Source organism: Salvelinus alpinus, chromosome 20 (assembly GCF_045679555.1).
Source record: "Salvelinus alpinus chromosome 20, SLU_Salpinus.1, whole genome shotgun sequence".
NCBI lineage: Eukaryota > Metazoa > Chordata > Actinopteri > Salmoniformes > Salmonidae > Salvelinus > Salvelinus alpinus.
This window is the reverse complement of record NC_092105.1, coordinates 12,738,467-12,760,456: the sequence shown is the minus strand read 5'-3', so window position 1 is coordinate 12,760,456 and position 21,990 is coordinate 12,738,467. Positions and strand designations below refer to the sequence as shown.

General features: G+C 42.9%; 1 protein-coding gene across 7 annotated transcripts in view; it reads left to right on the top strand.

Annotated features, from left to right (window-relative positions):
- The first annotated feature begins 6,102 nt into the window (after positions 1-6,102).
- Positions 6,103-21,990, top strand: part of LOC139546313 (diacylglycerol kinase eta-like) — a 127,130-nt gene continuing 111,242 nt past the window's right edge. For 3 of the 7 annotated variants that reach the window (XM_071354553.1, XM_071354548.1, XM_071354547.1), the window contains exon 1: positions 6,103-7,805. In XM_071354553.1, the coding sequence (XP_071210654.1) occupies positions 7,527-7,805 (279 nt within the window). In that variant the 5' untranslated portion in view covers positions 6,103-7,526. The remainder of the gene's footprint in view (positions 7,806-21,990) is intronic. The other 4 variants (XM_071354552.1, XM_071354551.1, XM_071354549.1 and 1 more) reach the window with 3 other exon arrangements.

The following is a 21,990-nucleotide window of genomic DNA, read 5'->3' as shown; positions in this document are numbered from 1 at the left end:
CTGCAAGGCAGACATTTTTTTAAATTGTAAGAATAGATCAGAAATCTTTATTGTCCATTGAATTTGTGTGTGCAAGCGTACTCTGTCCTCAAAGAGTGTGCTATATTTTCCGTTTGTGGAAACTGTGTCAATGCTTAGCATTTTGATATCCATTTAACGTTTACAAATTCATATAGCATTCATATAGCAGAATTTAAATAATAGGTACTGTCATGTGTGCTCCCTCTCTGACCTCTAGATCACCAGGCTGCTCATTATGGCGTACACCTGTCACCATCGTTACGCGCACCTGCGCGTCATCAGACTCACCTGGACTCCATCACTTCCCTGATTACCTTCCCTATGTATGTCACTCCCTTTGGTTCCTTCCCCAGACATCATTGTTTCTGTTTCAGTTCCATGTCTGTATGCTGTTAGTATTTCTTGTTTTGTATTATGTTCCGTTTATTTTATTAAAACACTCACTCCCTGAACTTGCTTCACATCGTTACAGGTACTACCATAATATTCATGTTTAAAACATCTATCAATTTCCTGACTGTTGGAATCTTCCAGGTTTAAGGTGGAGCTATAGTATTGTGTATAAACAGCTCTCTGACCAGATTTTTGTGTGGGGGGAAAGTAGGGCAGTGTGCTGAGACCAAGCTACAGGCCACAGATAATATTGTTGAAGGCTATTCACCTTGTGGTGAGGTTGCCTACGTGGGCGTAATATTATATGCAGTTATTTGAAGTCATCTATATTTGTTTTAAAAATGTCATGCAAACTGTTTCACCCTATTCCTCACAGATGGATCTAAGAGAAAATAAAAGCAACCTAAACTTGGATTCCTGGTGCCACAACTTTCCTTCAGATCAGGGCCCGGTTGCATAAAACATCTTAAGTATTTCCTTTGAGGGTTTTAAATTACGGAATCATTTCCCGTACATAAGGGAATTGTTTAAAGGTGTTGCATTGAGCCCCTCAAATATTTCCTTAGGTAAGGTTTTACGGTAGTTTGAAGTAATGTATGGTAAAAAGAGTATCTGGTTTCTATGGGGATGACCTGATTCACTGATTAAACATTTTTTCTAAGCTTTATTTTTGTGAGACAGCGAAATATAACTTCTACAATCAAGACAGGATAACCAAATTACTTCAAAAGATAATAAACAACTTTTCTTGTAGTTAATTTTTTCTCAACTTGTTTATATTACTTTCTAGAATATCAAGCAAGTTTACAGAGCAGCTATAACTAACGAGCCAGCTAGCTTTGCAGCCTTAGATGGTGGACCTTCCATTGTTTAGCTAAGTAGCTAGCTGGTTGATGTTTTCTTTTTGTAACCAGAGCAGATGAAAGCAACATTCACCTCCACAAATGCTGTTTACATTGATATCCAAACTGAATGAAGCAGTTAAGGGACCTCATGGGCACCCTTAAATTCTTCACTTAATTTAACAGGGAAATTCACCTAAAAATGTTTTGTGCAACTGACTTAAAGTTAAAGAAACATTAAAGTAAAAGATAATGGAATTAACCTATCAGGCCCTTTTTATACAGGATCCAGAAGCCACTCCTGCGTTGTCTTGGCTGCGTGCTTAGGGTCGTTGTCCTGTTGGAAGGTGAATGTGAACCTTCGCCCCAGTCCGAGGTACTGAGCGCTCTGGAGCAGGTTTTCATCAAGGATCTCTCTGTACTTTGCTCTGTTCATCTTTCCCTCGATCCTGACCAGTCTCCCAGTTCCTGCCACTGAAAAACATCCCCACAGCATAATGCTGCCACCAGCATGCTTCACCGTAGGGGATGCTTGGTATTCAGGCTAAAGAGTTAAATCTTGGTTTCATCAGTCCAGAGAATCTTGTTTCTCACGGTCTGAGAGTCCTTTAGGTGCATTTTGGCAAACTCCAAGCGGGCTGTCAAATCAAATTTGACTTGTCACATACACGTGTTCAGCAGACGTTATTGCGGGTGTAGCAAAATGCTTGCATTTCTAGCTCCAGCAGTGCAGTAATATCTAACAAGTAATATCTAACAATACACACAATCTGAAGTAAAATAATCGAATTAAGAGTATATAAATATTCGGACGAGCAATGTCAGAGTGGCATAGACAAAGATACAGTAGGATAGAATACAGTATATACATATGAGATGAGTAAAGCAGTATGTAAACATTATTAAACTGACTAGTGTTCCATTATTAAAGTGGCCAGTGATGTCAAGTCTGTGTATATCGGGCAGCAGCCTCTAAGGTGCTAGTGATGGCTATTTGACAGTCTGATGGCCTTGAGATAGAAGGTGTTTTTCTGTCTCTCTGAAAAACACCTGTCTCTCGGTCCCAGCTTTGATTTACAGTAAATAAGGTATATACATTTGCAAAAATGTCTAAAAACCTGTTTTCTCTTTGGTTTGTCAATATGGGGAATTATGTGTAGATTGATAAGGAAAATGTTTATTTAATCTGTTTTAGAATAAGGTTGTAACGTAAACAAAATGTGGAAAAAGTCAACGGGTCTGAATACTTTCCGAATGCACTCTTTATCTGTATAGCAGATGCAGTAGCCATCTGACATACAGAAATGCATGTTGTTGTTGTAGCATGCAATCTGCATGTCTCTATCTCTCTGGGGTTAGGCCTAAGCTTCACTTCCTTTATATAGGCATTATATATATATTGTTCAAAGCGGACAACAGCTGACAACTAAGCCTAAACTGTAGATCTTTGATTGCAACGCCCTGATACATTTAGTGCTCAAATCTCTGACAGCTGAAACGTGAAGTGGAACTTGTTTAAAAGGAAAGCAGCATATCCCTGTTTGGGCTACTTCCCTAAAAGTAGGCTATGACTGTTTTGCATATGCTACAGTACACATCTAAACACAATGAATAGTGTTTTTGTAACTTGGTATAGATTGTTTTAAAGGACACATAAATGTGGCTCAACCTTGTTTATTGATGGCGCTGGCTGCGCCAGGTTGGATCTGAATGCATATGGATGTCCGTTACATTTCTGAAATGTCCGGTAAATTTAAATCTTCCCTGTCATGTTGTCCGGAAGGAAACTCTGAAATGGCATATTGTTTTAATGCAGATTTTAGAATATTCACAAGAAAATGTGTCACTAATTGGATGGAAACCTACACCGCATGGCCCAAAGTATGTGGACAACCATTTCAAATGAGTGAATTTGGCTATTTCAGCCACCCCCTGTTACTGACAGGTGTACAAAATTAAGCATACATTGGCAGTAAAATGGCTCGTATTGAAGAGCTCAGTGACGTTCAAAGTGACAACGTGTCACTTTTCCAACAAGTCAGTTCATCAAATTTCTGCACACAATTCCACATACTTTTGGCCATGTTGTGTAGCTATAGACATTCTCAAGACTCGCGCTAGTGGGCTAGTCCAGGGTCACTTTGATTGTGCCTGCACATCATTGTTCACCAGCGGACCCAAACTTCTAAAGAATAGGCTACCAGCCAAACAAGCTTTTAAGAATTGTACATAAACTCCCCCCTCATACTTACCTGGAGGTTGAGCATATTTTCATCTCTATTTTTTTATTTAAACTTTATTTAACTAGGCAAGTCAGTTATGAACAAATTCTTATTTTCAATGACAGCTTAGGAACAGTGGGTTAACTGCCTTGTTCAGAGGCAGAATGACACATTTTTACCTAGTCAGCTCGGGGATTCAATCTGGCAACCTCTCAGTTACTAGTCCAACGCTCTTACCACTTGGCTACCTGCCACCACAATCTCTCTCTGTAATGTGTCTGTATCTATGAAATGTGTCTGTATCTCTGTAATGTGTCTGTATCTCTGTAATGTGTCTGTATCTATGTAATGTGTCTGTATCTCTGTAATGTGTCTGTATCTCTGTACTGTGTCTGTATCTATGTATTGTGTCTGTATCTATGTAATGTGTCTGTATCTCTGTATTGTGTCTGTATCACTGCAATGTGTCTGTATCTATGTAAAGTGTCTGTATCTATGTAATGTGTCTGTATCTATGTATTGTGTCTGTATCACGGTAATGTGTCTGTATCTATGTAATGTGTCTGTATCTCTGTAATGTGTCTGTATCTATGTAATGTGTCTGTATCTCTGTAATGTGTCTGTATCTCTGTATTGTGTCTGTATCTATGTAATGTGTCTGTATCTATGTAATGTGTCTGTATCTCTGTACTATGTCTGTATCTCTGTAATGTGTCTGTATCTATGTAATGTATCTGTATCTATGTAATGTGTCTGTATCTATGCACTGTGTCTGTATCTATGCAGTGTGTCTTTGTCTCTGTAATGTGTCTGTATCTCTGTAATGTGTCTCTATCTCTGTAAAGTGTCTGTATCTATGTAATGTGTCTGTATCTATGTGTCATGATCGTCGTATGAGTGAGACCAAGGCACAGCGTGGTATGCGTACATTCTCTTTTAATGAATAAACACTGAACAAAAACAACAAAATCAACGGACGAAACGTGAAGCTATACAAAATAGTGCAGACAGCCAACTAAACATAGACAATATACTACAAACACAAAAGGGAAATGGCTGCCTAAATATGATCCCCAATCAGAGACAACGATAAACAGCTGCCTCTGATTGGAAACCATATCAGGCCACCATAGACATACAAATACACCTAGATAACCCACCCAAGTCACCATCACGCCCAAACCAACACAGAGAAAAACAGCCTACTATGTTCAGGGCGTGACACTATGTATTGTGTCTGTATCTGTGTCATGTGTCTGTATCCCTGTAATGTGCCTGTAATGTGTCTGTCACTGTAAAAAAAGCTTTGGGAAAATATATATATATTTTTTATGACAAATAAAGTCAATCAATCAATCCAAAATGCAGCGGACAATAGAGGAATGGAAAGAGACATCTGTTACAAAACATCAAAAGGTTTCATGACATTCGGAGATTGTCAAGCCAAGCCTTCTATACTGGGTAAGCCTACAAGGTAGGGAGGGATGTGTTTTCTGTTTGTCCAGATTGACAAGCCAAGCCTTCTATACTCTACAAGGTAGGGAGGGATATGTTTTCTGTTTGTCCAGATTGACAAGCCAAGCCTTCTATACTGGGTAAGCCTACAATGTAGGGAGGGATGTGTTTTCTGTTTGTCTGGATTGACAAGCCAAGCCTTCTATACTGGGTAAGCCTACAAGGTAGGGAGGGATGTGTTTTCTGTTTGTCCTGATTGACATAGTCTATTTATAGTGGTGGTGTTCCCCCTAGCTGGTCGTTGACTGCAGCCAGTCTGATCGCAGTGTTATGAAACAGGCAGGCAGAGTGAGCTCGTCTGTGGTGGTCGGTTAACCCTCAACCTTCTAGTATGTAGCCCTGAGGTGGTATCAACTGTGCCACAAAGGCATGCTGAAGTGGCAAAGCCGACATCCAAGTTTATAAACACAGGGTCACTACAGGTATTATTATGTGCTGTCCCAAATATTATGTTGTTTTAATTCTATGAGGGAGGAGGGTGTTCAATTTATTATACAGTACAAGGGGATGGTCATGTGATTTTTTTTTTTTACTTTGGGTAGGGGGGGGGGGGATCTGTCCCCTAGATAAACTGATTAAACATTTTCCAGCTGATATAGACTGTAGCCTATTCCCCTGAATTGTCTTGTCAACGTATATTATTGGTTGAGGCATTTATGCTTCTGAATTAATTTAGGCTACGTTTGTCAAAGCGAAGATTGTCCAGTTATCTGATCAAGACTTCATACATGAATCCTGCTATGCTAAATTCATGTTGTCTGTCTAGACATTTCAACATATAGCCGAGTCAAAGACTCAACATGTTTCTACCCTCTGTGGAAAATGTTTAAATTAAACGACTGTGTGTAGCCTATCCATAGTCATTGCATTCGTAATTTGTGAGAGAGTGGATCAAATTCAGCCACAATTTGATTAAGGCGGTGTAGGCTTATTCGAATCATATGGGGTCATGAGCATTAACCCCAGCCGCATTCTCCCTCCGTACTCCCTTAGGAGCTCCCCGGTGCCATATACTGTACCGGTTTGACATTTATCACGTGGCGACGAGGCTCAGCCCTTGAACGAATAGTGAGGGAAAAGGCAGAAAGATGATTGGAGAGATGGTCGAGTGTAGTAGTAGGCAACACGGAATTATAGCCTATCTGATTCCGGACCTGAATCCATATGCCCGGTTTTACGGTAGGCTAACCTACCAGACAGACTCTTAGCCTATTCCTAGACTGGTTTCCGGGAGCTGACTGAGCGGGACTATGGAAGACGTCTACCGTTATACTCGCAGCCCTGCGTGGGAGGACCTGGTCGGTAGTTTATTTAAAGGAACTAAGGATTTCTAGTGAATTATGATAGTGGATATAGATCTTTCGTTTTGGTTAGCAGACTAAAGAGAAAAAGAGAAAAAGACTGACGTTTTTATCCCACTTTAGAATCATTTCTAAATATTTTCGAGTCACCATTCCGACCAGTCATTTTTTGGGGAGAACTGAATGCCTTTGATTTTCGGAAGATCAAACCGTAATTTGCTGTAAAAAAAACAAAAGCAATAGAACAGTCAAATTGATGATTAACAAAGTTAATCTTTAGAAACACGGACATGTATCTCATTAGGCTAGTTATCTGTCTGTGTGTGAAGTTGCTATTCAAGTGGTTAATTGTATGTTCACATTTAACCCATGTAGACTTATAAAGATACAGCATTATATACGATTTAATAATAAATCAGACACTTTCGATGTGAATAGCCTTTTCTATGTATTTTGTTTTTAAGTCACACATTTCGTGAGAATATGCACGGCTTCTCTTGGTACATTGTCGCAAAGTATCCTGTGTCATTTAGCCTGAGCAATGGGATGGTTTCTCTACAATCGCAAAACCATTGCAGTGTAACCCGTGGGCTACATTTTCCCACCCCCGTAAAGGCTACTTTGTTTCATCTTTGCTTCCGACTCGATAGTGGTTGACAATATGTAGGCCTATTATTAACTGTGAAATAGTGTTGTGTTGTGTTGGTGTTGGAAATATAGTTTTCTTTATCGCACATGCCTTTTTAGAATTAATATAAGATCCATATCATTATACTTAGCCACAATCTGGAAAATAGGTAATTTATATATCATTGTGTTCCTGCGTATAGGCTAAAATATATAGTTACATTGTCCGAGTAGTTAGGCTGTTCCATTTGCTCATATTTTTGAGTGGGCTTTTCAATCGGTTACAGTTACAGTAGGCTACCCGCTGGACTGCTTCTGTTGCGGCCACTAGGGCCTTCCATGGCGATGTCCACTGGTTGTTGGCTGGTGGTGTGTCTGTAGCTGTGTGTAAGGAGGGCAGCCTACTGAGCCTAGGCGGTCTTTAGCCTCAGTCTGATCTGAGCATGTAGGCTGGAACCATAAACACATCCTGAACCAAGCTTTACCCTAGTAAACCCCACAGCACCGAGACATGCTACACCCCCGTGAGCTCACCCGCGGACGTATGTTCTTGGATAGATCTCGGTTCTTATAGCGCCAGTTATAGGTTTGAGAAGCGGGAGGAGATGACGGCGAGGAAAGCCGCTTTTCAACCACTGTCCAGCTCTCGCATCCCGGAGAGGAAGGGAGCGGCTGACCCGGAGAAGACTAACTCCGACTGGTCTTATCCTTTCTCCCAACAGGAGCCGGTGAAAGGCCATTCGACAGCGGGGATCCATGCCCATGTGGTGGGGGCTGTCGGGGGCTCCGGGGCGGTGGATGAGTCGTCAGACAGCGAGGGAGAACAAGAAGGCCCGCAGAAACTCATTCGGAAAGTGTCGACCTCCGGACAGCTCAGAAGCAAGGTTAGAAAAGACACGTCTGTTTATTTGTCTGGTGCCTGTCTTGACTTGATTCATGTTTTGGAGGCATTGGCTACATTATTTTGTAGTGTGCGCTATCGTGCGTCTTTCTTGTGGTGTTGTATCGGTAGCCTAGTCCATGTTGCTTTTATGGAAGGCAATATCAACTAATTAACACACAGTTTGACTTTGACAACCAGAAGGCATGATTCTGAATGTCACATATTCAGTCACTTTATGCAACATTTGATCATAGAATAGAAATTAACATCTATTGAAAATAAACTGTGCAATGCATTGTGAGCTGTGGAAAGCATTGTGACCTGTGGAAAGCATTGTGACCTGTGGAAAGTATTGTGAGCTGTGGAAAGCATTGTGAGCTGTGGAAAGCATTGTGACCTGTGGAAAGCATTGTGAGCTGTGGAAAGCATTGTGAGCTGTGGAAAGCATTGTGAGCTGTGGAAAGTATTGTGAGCTGTGGAAAGCATTGTGAGCTGTGGAAAGCATTGTGAGCTGTGGAAAGCATTGTGAGCTGTGGAAAGCATTGTGAGCTGTGGAAAGTATTGTGAGCTGTGGAAAGCATTGTGAGCTGTGGAAAGCATTGTGAGCTGTGGAAAGCATTGTGAGCTGTGGAAAGCATTGTGAGCTGTGGAAAGCATTGTGAGCTGTGGAAAGCATTGTGAGCTGTGGAAAGCATTGTGAGCTGTGGAAAGCATTGTGAGCTGTGGAAAGCATTGTGACCTGTGGAAAGCATTGTGACCTGTGGAAAGCATTGTGACCTGTGGAAAGTATTGTGACCTGTGGAAAGCATTGTGACCTGTGGAAAGCATTGTGAGCTGTGGAAAGCATTGTGAGCTGTGGAAAGCATTGTGACCTGTGGAAAGCATTGTGAGCTGTGGAAAGCATTGTGAGCTGTGGAAAGCATTGTGACCTGTGGAAAGCATTGTGAGCTGTGGAAAGTATTGTGACCTGTGGAAAGCATTGTGAGCTGTGGAAAGCATTGTGAGCTGTGGAAAGCATTGTGAGCTGTGGAAAGCATTGTGACCTGTGGAAAGCATTGTGACCTGTGGAAAGCATTGTGACCTGTGGAAAGTATTGTGACCTGTGGAAAGCATTGTGACCTGTGGAAAGCATTGTGAGCTGTGGAAAGTATTGTGACCTGTGGAAAGCATTGTGACCTGTGGAAAGCATTGTGAGCTGTGGAAAGTATTGTGAGCTGTGGAAAGCATTGTGACCTGTGGAAAGCATTGTGACCTGTGGAAAGCATTGTGACCTGTGGAAAGCATTGTGACCTGTGGACAGCATTGTGACCTATGGAAAGTATTGTGACCCGTGGAAAGTATTGTGAGCTGTGGAAAGCATTGTGACCTGTGGAAAGCATTGTGAGCTGTGGAAAGCATTGTGACCTGTGGAAAGCAGGTCACAATGCTAGCCTGTCTATTATAGCCTAGCCTGCCTATTATAGCCTAGCCTGCCTATTATAGCCTGCCTATTATAGCCTAGCATGTCTATTATAGCCTAGCCTGCCTATTATAGCCTAGCCTGCCTATTATAGCCTAGCCTGCCCATTATAGCCTAGCCTGCCTATTATAGCCTAGCCTGTCTATTATAGCCTAGCCTGCCTATTATAGCCTAGCCTGTCTATTATAGCCTAGCCTGTCTATTATAGCCTAGCCTGCCTATTATAGCCTAGCCTGTCTATTATAGCCTAGCCTGTCTATTATAGCCTAGCCTGCCTATTATAGCCTAGCCTGTCTATTATAGCCTAGCCTGTCTATTATAGCCTAGCCTGTCTATTATAGCCTAGCCTGTCTATTATGGCCTAGCCTGTCTATTATAGCCTAGCCTGTCTATTATAGCCTAGCCTGTCTATTATAGCCTAGCCTGTCTATTATAGCCTAGCCTGTCTATTATAGCCTAGCCTGTCTATTATAGCCTAGCTTAATACACTTTTACTTTCAAATTATGGAGATTTGTTTTCAGTGTATTAAGTAGAACTTTTTCCATGAAACAACTGAAACTGAAACCGTATGATAACTTATAACTAAGATAAAGCAAAGAGGATGGTGGCGTTCCTTCCACCTGACAGACTTACTGACTGACTAACACCTTAGCTGTCATGGTTCACTTTACACAGACACCATTTAAATGAGTCTCTCTTCTCCCATCAGAAAAGAGCCACTTAATTATTGACAGGTCCACTCCACCCTGCCTTTATTATTAAAGTAAGGGGTTATATTTAGACAGGGGACACTGGGCTGGAGCACAGGGCTTTGTTATTCACATTTAAGTCATTTAGCAGACATTCTTATCCAGAGCAACTTACAAGAGCAATTAGGGTTATGAGTGGTAATGAACTTACCTGACAATAGAACACACTCATGAAGTAGGCCAACATCTTGTCACAGGAGTGTAAGAGGCTCAAGTAGAATCGTTGAAGAGACTCTCCCGCCCCGCACACTGTCTCTGACTTACCCAACGATTGTAGAAAAGAGCGTGAAATTGTGCATGTTCGTTTCGATGATTAAGGGCTCCTGTGTGTACAGTACAGAAACGTTATGCCTCAATAAATACTACACACAATGTGCACGGTTATCTTCACTATATTGGCCTGACAATAACTCTGGTGTAGTACATTTACCTATAGCGCTGCATGGTGCTTATTCAATTCACAACATATTGCAGATAGAAATGAAACTATGTTTGTATGACAGAGATGTATGATCTGTCTATATGCTGTGCTGTAATCATAAGGCTACATTTATATTAGAAGTCGTCAGAAGACTGTTGTATCTACAGTATATCAGACAGCTACTTCTCATTTGACCTGTTGCACCACTCAGTGTTAGTAAAGCTACTGTATAAATACTGTTGTTGTAGTTAGTTGTGTTATAGCTGTGTTATAGTCGTGTAATTGTTACTTTGTAGTTGTGTTGTATTGTAATAAGCAAAGTTAAGTGAAGATGATGTGTGTAATGTTGTTATGAAACTTTAAAATAGCTAGAGAATTGGTCAGATATGGGCAGACAAGATAGATGGGATGAGTGACCTGTATCTGAATACAGCAGTATATCTCTGTCTACCTGCACGTGTTCCGGGGCAGAAGATGGTGTGTGTGTGTGTGTGTGTGTGTGTGTGTGTGTGTGTGTGTGTGTGTGTGTGTGTGTGTGTGTGTGTGTGTGTGTGTGTGTGTGTGTGTGTGTGTGTGTGTGTGTGTGTGTGTGTGTGTGTGTGTGTGTGTGTGTGTGTGTGTGAAGAAGGGTGGAGCAGCATGCTGGCTCTGAGTGTTGTTCCAACTCTGGTTGTTTGCTCAACCTGTGTGTGTGTGTGTGTGTGTGTGTGTGTGTGTGTGTGTGTGTGTGTGTGTGTGTGTGTGTGTGTGTGTGTGTGTGTGTGTGTGTGTGTGTGTGTGTGTGTGTGTGTGTGTGTGTGTGTGTGTGTGTGTGTGTGTGTGTGTGGTGTTTGTGTTTGGTCACCGCCTGAATCACTGTCTGTCTGAGGACATTCTGCCCCTCTTTCGACCCGCCATCTATCTGGTTGCCCAGGACAACCACCACATCCATGTCCCCTGATTGACTGGCGCCATGGCAACGCTGTCTGAGGAAGACCCTGGTAGGCCACAAGACATTGTACCATGGGTGTTCTGTTCTGCCGTGTGTTATAGACAGTAATTACCAGGTTTCATCCAACTAATGATATGGTAATTTACCTTTAGCAGGTGCCATTATTGAAATCATCATAATATATGTAGCCTACAGTAAGTATATTTACATTTACATTTAAGGTTTAGCAGACATTTAGCAGACGCTCTTATCCAGAGCGACTGGATAATGGTACTTTACAGTTGGTACGTTTAGTTACTAAGGACATGGTTCTTCAGTATATGATCCACGTCTCTGGGGTTGCAATGACTTTACCAACTTGGACAAGTTGGGTTTCAACCAACTTGGACTCAGTGTCCAGGGTTTTAAAACCAACTTGGACTCAATGTCTAGGGTTTTTAATTCTAACTGTAAAACATTGTTGTAATTAATACATTAATTATAGTGATCTGTGAAAGCACCTGTTTGTAAATAGTTAATTAAAGATTTGTGCCAATTGTAGGTCGGATTCTGGATTGGTGTCATGACATCAAGCTATGTAACAGCCACAGGGAGAGAAGCACAGAATACATGTACAGTGCATTAGGAAAGTATTTAGACCCCCTTGACTTTTTCCACATTTTGTTACATTACAGCCTTATTCTAAAATTGATTACATTGTTTTTTCCCCTCATCAATCTACACGCAATACCCCATTATGACAATGCAAAAACAAGTTTTCAGAAATGTTTGCAAATGTATAAAAAAACAATAACTGAAATATAATATTTACATAAGTATTCAGATCCTTTGCTCAGTACTTTGTTGAAGCACCTTGGGCAGTGATTACAGCCTCAAGTCTTCTTGGGTATGACGCCACAAGGCACACCTGTATCATTTTCTACAGATCCTCTCAAGCTCTGTGAGGTTGGAAGGGGAGCGTCACTGCACAGCTATTTTAAGGTCTCTCCAGAGATGTTCGATCGGGTTCAAGTCCGGGCTCTGGCTGGGCCACTCAAGGACATTCAGAGACTTGTCCCGAAGTCACTCCTGCATTGTCTTGGCTGTGTGCTTAGGGTCATTGTCCTGTTGGAAGGTGAACCGTTGCCTCAGTCTGAGGTCCTGAGCGCTCTGAAGCAGGATTTCATAAAATATCTCTCTTTACAATGCTCCGTTCATCTTGCCCTCGATCCTGACTAGTCTCCCAGTCCCTGGCGCTGAAAAACATTCCGACAGCATGATGCTGTCACCACCATGCTTCACCATAGTGCCAGGTTTCCTCCAGACGTGACGCTTGGTATTGAGGCCAAAGAGTTCAATCTTGGTTTCATCCGACCAGAGATTCTTGTTTCTCATGGTCTGAGAGTCCTTAAGGTAACTTTTGGCAAACTCCAAGCTGGCTGTCATGTGCCTTTTACTGAGGAGTGGCTTCTGTCTAGCCACTCTACCATAAAGACCTGATTGTTGGAGTGCTGCAAAGATATTTGTCCCTTTGAAAGGTTGTCCCATCACCAGAGAGGAACTCTGGAGCTCTGTCAGATTGACCTTCGGGTACTTGGTCACCTCCCTGAACAAGGCCCTTCTCCCTCGATTGCTCAGTTTGGCCGGGCGGCCAGCTCTAGGAAGAGTCTTGGTGGTTCCAAAGTTCTTCCATTTAAGAATGATGGCGGCCACTGTGTTCTTGGGGACCTTCATTGCTGCAGAAATGTTTTGGTACACTTCCCCAGATTGGTGCATTGACACATTCCTGTCTCTGAGCTCTATGGACAATTCCTTCGATCTCTTGACTTGGTTTTTGCTCTGACATGCACTGTCAACTGTGGGATCTAATATAGACAGGTGTGTGCCTTTCCAAATCATGTCCAATCAATTGAATACCTACCTAATTGAATAACCTATTTGCTCCCCTACTGGATGGAAATTACTGTGTAATGGCTGTGCTCAATGCAATGGCACTTATAAATGCAGATCCTTCAAACACCCACAAACAGGGAAATCGATCCCAATCAAAGGTGTTATTACGTGCTCCACTAAGGCAGTTATTTATCTTATAACTTGTACTTGTGGTAAAAAATGATGTGGGTAAAACAAAGCGCGAATTAAAAGTACGTATCTCAGAGCATCGTAGCACCATTCGGTGCAAAAACTTGACTTACCCAGTTGAGGCTCACTTTTTGGAGGCAGGCCACTCGATTTCGTTTCTGCGTTATATTGGCATCGAACATGTCACCCTCCCTAGGAGAGGGGGTGACCTTGATAATCTAGTCGCTCTGGATAAGAGCGTCTGCTAAAGGACTTAAATGTAAATGTTAAATGTATTGTTAAAACGAGAGGCTGCCTGGAACTTTAATTTAAAGACCCTTGCTCCCTTCGGTCTCAACGTAGACTTTGATCTGAAGCCATTCTTGTGATTATTTGCCATTGTAATTGTTTGTAAGCTTGTGTAGTCTAAAATGAATCTATGATCACAGTATCAAATGCTATCCATTTGTTTTTTGTATGCTGCTCTTTGTATGCCATTTTAATATATGAGAATTAACCAATGATATTAGGCCACTCTTGGCCATGATTACAGACACCTGTGTGTCTTTTGACACTATATAAACGAGTCATCCCGCAGTGTTTGTGATTATACCCTGATGAAGACAGCTTGGCTGTCGAAACGTTGGACATTACATTTTTGCATCTGAGCTCCTAGAGTGTGCGGCTCTCCTTTATTTTCAAGTTTTCTACTCCGCTAGCCAGCACCTCGCCTAAATAGGTGTGCGTTTCTTTTTCTTCTAGACCAATCAATTGAATATACCACAGGTGGACTCCAATCAAGTTGTAGGAATATCTCAAGGGTGATCAATGGAAACAGGATGCACCTGAGCTCCATTTTGAGTCTCATAGCAAAGGGTCTGAATACTTATACTTAGCTATTTCTGTTTTTATTTTTAATACATTTGCAAACATTTATAAAAACCTGTTTTCACTTTGTCATTATGGGTTAGTGTGTGAAGATTGATGAGGAAATACGTGTATTGAATTCATTTTAGAATAAGGCTGTAATTAACAAAATGTGGGAAAAGTCAAGGGGTCTGAATACACGCAAACACACACACACACACACAATAAAAAAGTGAATAGCACCTGAGATTGAGTCCAGCACTGACAGCGAGGAAGAGATAAATATATGTTTTTACCTATATTTAATAAGGGAAGTCAGTTAAGAACAACTTCTTATTTTCAATGACGGCCTAGGAACAGTGGGTTAACTGCCGTGTCCCGGGGCAGAACAACATATTTGTACCTTGTCTGCTCAGTGATTTGATCTTACAACCTTGCGGTTACTATTCCAACACTCTAACCACTAGGCTACCCTGCCTCCCCAAATATAGATATGTAAAAGCTTGCTCTCCATCCACCAGCTCTACCTTGCTCGTTGTAGAATTAATTTGACTCTAGACATGAGCATCCGATTCCCATCAAGAGTTGTTATTGGATATCTAAACAATTCGTACATCACTTTTTGAGAGTGCTTGTGTTTGGAACAGTAAATCATCAAAATGAGAAATGAACACTGATTTGATTATTAATGTATTTACAGTGATATGAATATCATGAGAAGTATAGTCTTTCCAATCCTGATGGTCTGAGAGTGGATGGGTGCCTTACTGTCCCTGTTCTCTAACCACTAAAACTGAGTGTCTGTCAATCAGCTGACCCTGACTATGTATGTATGTGTAAGTGTGTGAATGAATGAGTGTGTGTGTGTGTGTGTGTGTGTGTGTGTGTGTGTGTGTGTGTGTGTGTGTGTGTGTGTGTGTGTGTGTGTGTGTGTGTGTGTGTGTGTGTGTGTGTGTGTGTGTGTGTGTGTGTGTGTGTGTGTGTGTGTGTGTGTGTGTGTGTGTGTGTGTGTGTGTGTGTGTGTGTGTGTGTGTGTGTGTGTGAGTGAGTGAGTGTGTGTTTGTCCAATCCAAGCCCTGCACTAAGTAGACATACTGAGACACAACTGCCACAAAGAACTAAATTCCTGGCTGAATCTTAACAAAGTGAGTATGTGTTTGAGTGGTAATACATGCTGACTGTTGGTGATATGAAGCACAGAGAGAGAGAGAGAGAGAGTCATAGAGCCCATTGCCCTTTATGGTTGTGAGGTCTGGGGTCCGCTCACCAACCAAGATTTCACAAAATGGGACAAACACCAAATTGAGACTCTGCATGCAGAATTCTGCAAAAATATCCTCCGTGTACAACGTAGAACACCAAATAATGCATGCAGAGCAGAATTAGGCCGATACCCACTAATTATCAAAATCCAGAAAAGAGCCGTTAAATTCTACAACCACCTAAAAGGAAGCGATTCCCAAACCTTCCATAACAAAGCCATCACCTACAGAGAGATGAACCTGGAGAAGAGTCCCCTAAGCAAGCTGGTCCTAGGGCTCTGTTCACAAACACAAACACACCCCACAGAGCCCCAGGACAACAGCACAATTAGACCCAACCAAATCATGAGAAAACAAAAAGATAATTACTTGACACATTGGAAAGAATTAACAAAAAAACTGAGCAAACTAGAATGCTATTTGGCCCTAAACAGAGAGTACACAGTGGCAGAATACCTGACCACTGTGACTGACCCAAACTTAAGGAAAGCTTTGACTATGTACAGACTCAGTGAGCATAGCCTTGCTATTGAGAAAGGCCGCCGTAGGCAGACATGGCTCTCAAGAGAAGACAGGCTATGTGCACACTGCCCACAAAATGAGGTGGAAACTGAGCTGCACTTCCTAACCTCCTGCCCAATGTATGACCATATTAGAGAGACATATTTCCCTCAGATTACACAGATCCACAAAGAATTCGAAAACAAATCCAATTTTGATAAACTCCCATATCTACTGGGTGAAATTCCACAGTGTGCCATCACAGCAGCAAGATTTGTGACCTGTTGCCACAAGAAAAGGGCAACCAGTGAAGAACAAACACCACTGTAAATACAACCCATATTTATGTTTATTTATTTTAACTTGTGTGCTTTAACCATTTGTACATTGTTACAACACTGCATATATATAATATGACATTTGTAATGTCTTTATTGTTTTGAAACTTCTGTATGTGTAATGTTTACTGTTCATTTTTATTGTTTATTTGACTTTTGTATATTACCTACCTCACTTGCTTTGGCAATGTTAACACATGTTTCCCATGCCAATAAAGCCCCTTGAATTGAAATTGAATTGAAAATTGAGAGAGAGAGAGAGAGAGAGAACGAGAGAGAGAGAGAGAGAGAGAGAGAGAGAGAGAGAGAGAGAGAGAGAGAGAGAGAGAGAGAGAGAGAGAGAGAGAGAGAGAGAGAGAGAGAGAGAGAGAGAGAGAGAGAGAGAGAGAGAGAGAGAGAGAGAGAGAGAGAGAGAGAGAGAGAGAGAGAGAGAGAGAGAGAGAGAGAGAGAGAGAGAGAGAGAGAGAGAGAGAGAGAGAGAGAGAGAGAGAGAGAGAGAGAGAGAGAGAGAGAGAGAGAGAGAAGTAGAGAGCAATCAGTCTGGTCCTCAGTGACACTGACCACTAGTCACGTCCATTACCTCGTCATCCTTGGTGGGTGGGTTATAAGAGAGGTCTATTGTGGAGACAGGACAAAACCGTCTTTTACGAAGAGTGTTTCAATTGTTACTGCATCTGTCTTCCCCTTCGCCTTCTCTCCTTCCTTTGTGCAGTTGCTTGCTGGGTTTGGTTTCGTCGTTTTTGCCCCCGTTCTCTCCTCTCTCCCTCCCTCCTCCAGCACCCTCCCCTGGATGGAGGTCATTTTAAGGCTGTGTTCTGTTCTGTTCGTTGTCCCCTCACACCCAATGACACAGTGTCGTTTGAGACAGGGAAATTAGCAACAACCACTGACAAGGTGTGATCCCCACCGCCCTCAAAGGCCTCACTCGAAGGTTTTTTTATTTTTTATATCTAGAGTATTGTTGTGGGTGGGTCTACATCTGACAGGCTACGTCTGGCTTTTACAGGCTACGTCTGGCTATGACAGGCTACGTCTGGCTTTTACAGGCTACGTCTGGCTTTTACAGGCTACGTCTGGCCTTTACAGGCAATGTCTGGCTTTTACAGGCTACGTCTGGCTTTTTCAGGCTACGTCTGGCTTTTTCAGGCTACGTCTGGCTTTTACAGGCAATGTCTGGCTTTTACAGGCTACGTCTGGCTTTTACAGGCTACGTCTGTCTTTGACAGGCTACGTCTGGCTATGACAGGCTACGTCTGGCTTTTACAGGCTACGTCTGGCTTTTACAGGCTACGTCTGGCTATGACAGGCTACGTCTGGCTTTTACAGGCAACGTCTGGCTTTGACAGGCTACGTCTGACAGGCTTAAAGCAGAAACATGTATCACTACAAAGACATACAAACAATAGCTCTGTCCATCAGTAAAACTGTCTCATCAGACTCCGGTCGGCTCGAAAACAACTCTTTGCCTTTTTCTGAATGGAGAAATTGGAGTGTACTGTGTATTTGGAGATGAGCTACAAAGCTCAGTGACCAGTTTTCTGAACCTGACAAAATGCATTCATCTCCCTAAGTCACTGCCTGTCCTTCTAACTGGACTTTTGTACTAGAATCCTAAATGGATCTCTTCCTAGACCTAGCACTACCCCATGATAATGTTCTTTCTAGCATGGACATATAGTGACTTCTAAAGCCCATTAGAGTCCGGCAGTCTCTTGTAGCCTATTTTTCTGTGTGTGAGTGCGTGTGTGTGAATGTTATCTCTGATCTCTGTCCAGACCCTCCTCTAGGCTCCTTATCCCTGATTAAAGGTTAGTGGCTGTGCTGGCCAGAATGTCTTTGGCCTCTCCTCTCCTCCGCTAGCCAAGAGTTTGTGGCAGGCAGAAGAGACATACCCTGTGGACCTGAGCTCTGATAGGGAAGAAGCAGTGATATGTATGTGGCTCTGCACTCTGATTGGACAGAATCAGGAAGTATTCCCCATGGCTTTTGATTCTGGTAGGTTAGAAGCAGAGATGCAGTGCCTTCGGAAAGTATTCAGACCCCTTGACTTTTTCCACAATTTGCTAGATTACAGCCTTATTCTCAAATTGATTAAATAGTTTTTTTCCCTCATCAGTCTACACAAAATACCCCATAATGACATCACAATACCCCTTAATGACATCACAATACTCCATAATGACATCACAATACCCCATAATGACATCACAATACCCCATAATGACATCACAATACCCCATAATGACAAAGTAACACTGTTTTTTAGATATTTTAGATAATTTATGAGAAAACTCCCCCGAAAATATCACATTTTCAAGTATTCACCCTTTAATCAGTAATTTGATGAAGCACCTTTGACAGTGATTACAGCCTTGAGTGTTCTTGGGTATGGCGCTACAAGTTTGGCCCACCTGAATTTGGAGAGTTTCTTCCATTCTTCTTTTGCAGATAGTCTCAAGTTCTGTCAGGTTGAATGTGGAGTGTTGCTGCACAGCTATTTTCAGGTCTCTCCAGAGATGTTCCTGTAGCAGGCTAAGAAATAGGGGATATGTCTGCTGTTATGAGGTTTATGTCCTAACTGTAGCGGTATAGGGGATATGTCTGCTGTTATGAGGTTTATGTCCTAACTGTAGCTGTATAGGGGATATGTCTGCTGTTATGAGGTTTATGTCCTAACTGTAGCGGTGTAGGGGATATGTCTGCTGTTATGAGGTTTATGTCCTAACTGTAGCGGTATAGGGGATATGTCTGCTGTTAGGAGGTTTATATCCTAACTGTAGCGGTATAGGGGATATGTCTGCTGTTATGAGGTTTATGTCCTAACTGTAGCGGTATAGGGGATATGTCTGCTGTTAAGAGGTTTATATCCTAACTGTAGCGGTACAGGGGATATGACTGCTGTTATGAGGTTTATGTCCTAACTGTAGCGGTATAGGGGATATGTCTGCTGTTAGGAGGTTTATATCCTAGCTGTAGCAGTATAGGGGATATGTCTGCTGTTAGGAGGTTTATGTCCCTGTAGCGGTATAGGGGATATGTCTGCTGTTATGAGGTCTATATCCTAACTGTAGCAGTACAGGGGATATGTCTGCTGTTAGGAGGTTTATGTCCTAACTGTAGCAGGCTAGGGAATAGGGGATAAGGTGTTAGGAGTTGCATGTCCTAACTGTAGCAGGCTAGGGAATAGGGGATAAGGTGTTAGGAGTTGCATGTCCTAACTGTAGCAGGCTAGGGAATAGGGGATAAGGTGTTAGGAGTTGCATGTCCTAACTGTAGCAGGCTAGGGAATAGGGGATAAGGTGTTAGGAGTTGCATGTCCTAACTGTAGCAGGCTAGGGAATAGGGGATAAGGTGTTAGGAGTTGCATGTCCTAACTGTAGCAGGCTAGGGAATAGGGGATAAGGTGTTAGGAGTTGCATGTCCTAACTGTAGCAGGCTAGGGAATAGGGGATAAGGTGTTAGGAGTTGCATGTCCTAACTGTAGCAGGCTAGGGAATAGGGGATAAGGTGTTAGGAGTTGCATGTCCTAACTGTAGCAGGCTAGGGAATAGGGGATAAGGTGTTAGGAGTTGCATGTCCTAACTGTAGCAGGCTAGGGAATAGGGGATAAGGTGTTAGGAGTTGCATGTCCTAACTGTAGCAGGCTAGGGAATAGGGGATAAGGTGTTAGGAGTTGCATGTCCTAACTGTAGCAGGCTAGGGAATAGGGGATAAGGTGTTAGGAGTTGCATGTCCTAACTGTAGCAGGCTAGGGAATAGGGGATAAGGTGTTAGGAGTTACATGTCCTAACTGTAGCAGGCTAGGGAATAGGGGATAAGGTGTTAGGAGTTGCATGTCCTAACTGTAGCAGGCTAGGGAATAGGGGATAAGGTGTTAGGAGTTGCATGTCCTAACTGTAGCAGGCTAGGGAATAGGGGATAAGGTGTTAGGAGTTGCATGTCCTAACTGTAGCAGTACAGGGGATCTGACTGCTGTTATGAGGTTTATGTCCTAACTGTAGCAGGCTAAGTAGCTTGACTAGAAGCTGGATAACCTCAGGGGCAGGATGCAGGCCTGTTCTCTTCAATTTTCCTTTCAGGGAACTCCTGCTTGCTCCACTCTTATCCCCGCAACACAGCTGCTGGACTCATTGGAGCTCAGCCTTTGTCCATTGTGTGTGTGTGTTTTTCAATATTCAGGCCAGGGAGAGGTGTGTGTGTTTCAATATTCAGGCGAGGGAGAGGTGTGTGTGTGTCAATATTCAGGCCAGGGAGAGGTGTGTGTGTCTCAATATTCAGGCGAGGGAGAGATGTGTGTGTCTCAATATTCAGGCCAGGGAGAGATGTGTGTGTCTCAATATTCAGGCCAGGGAGATATGTGTGTGTCTCAATATTCAGGCCAGGGAGAGATGTGTGTGTCTCAATATTCAGGCCAGGGAGAGGTGTGTGTGTCTCAATATTCAGGCGAGGGAGAGGTGTGTGTGTGTCAATATTCAGGCCAGGGAGAGGTTTGTGTGTGTCAATAATCAGGCGAGGGAGAGGTGTGTGTGTCTCAATATTCAGGCCAGGGAGAGGTGTGTGTGTCTCAATATTCAGGCCAGGGAGAGGTGTGTGTGTCTCAATATTCAGGCCAGGGAGAGGTGTGTGTGTCTCAATATTCAGGCCAGGGAGAGGTGTGTGTGTCTCAATATTCAGGCCAGGGAGAGAGGTGTGTGTCTCAATATTCAGGCCAGGGAGAGGTGTGTGTGTCTCAATATTCAGGCCAGGGAGAGGTGTGTGTGTCTCAATATTCAGGCCAGGGAGAGGTATGTGTGTCTCAATATTCAGGCCAGGGAGAAATGTGTGTGTCTCAATATTCAGGCCAGGGAGAGATGTGTGTGTCTCAATATTCAGGCCAGGGAGAGATGTGTGTGTCTCAATATTCAGGCCAGGGAGAGATGTTTGTGTCTCAATATTCAGGCCAGGGAGAGATGTGTGTGTCTCAATATTCAGGCCAGGGAGAGATGTGTGTGTCTCAATATTCAGGCCAGGGAGAGTTGTGTGTGTCTCAATATTCAGGCCAGGGAGAGGTGTGTGTGTCTCAATATTCAGGCCAGGGAGAGGTGTGTGTGTCTCAATATTCAGGCCAGGGAGAGGTGTGTGTGGGTGTACATTACTTGGTGGTAAGGTTGTTCAGTTCTGTCTGGCAGGCCTGCCCTCAGTGTAACAGGGGAATTTGTGTGTGTGTAAGTGTGTAAGTGTTTACGTGTGTGTGTGTGTAAGTGTGTGTACGTTTGTGTGTGAGTGAGTGTATGTAGGCGTGTGTGTGTGTGTGTGTGTGTGTGTGTGTGTGTGTGTGTGTGTGTGTGTGTGTGTGTGTGTGTGTGTGTGTGTGTGTGTGTGTGTGTGTGTGTGTGTGTGTGTGTGTGTGTGTATGTGTGTGCGTGCGTGCGTGCGTGCGTGCGTGCGTGCGTGCGTGCGTGCGTGTGTGTGTGGGGCAGAGGAACAGGCTAATAATAGATTACTTCTGGCCCAGTTGGCCACAGGAAGGAGGTGGGGACAAGGAGATGAACTACGGGGGCCAAGGAGGGACAAACTAGAATATAGAACAGAAAACTAGAGCAAAGCTACTTTTTCTCATGCTTCACAAAAAAAGTCT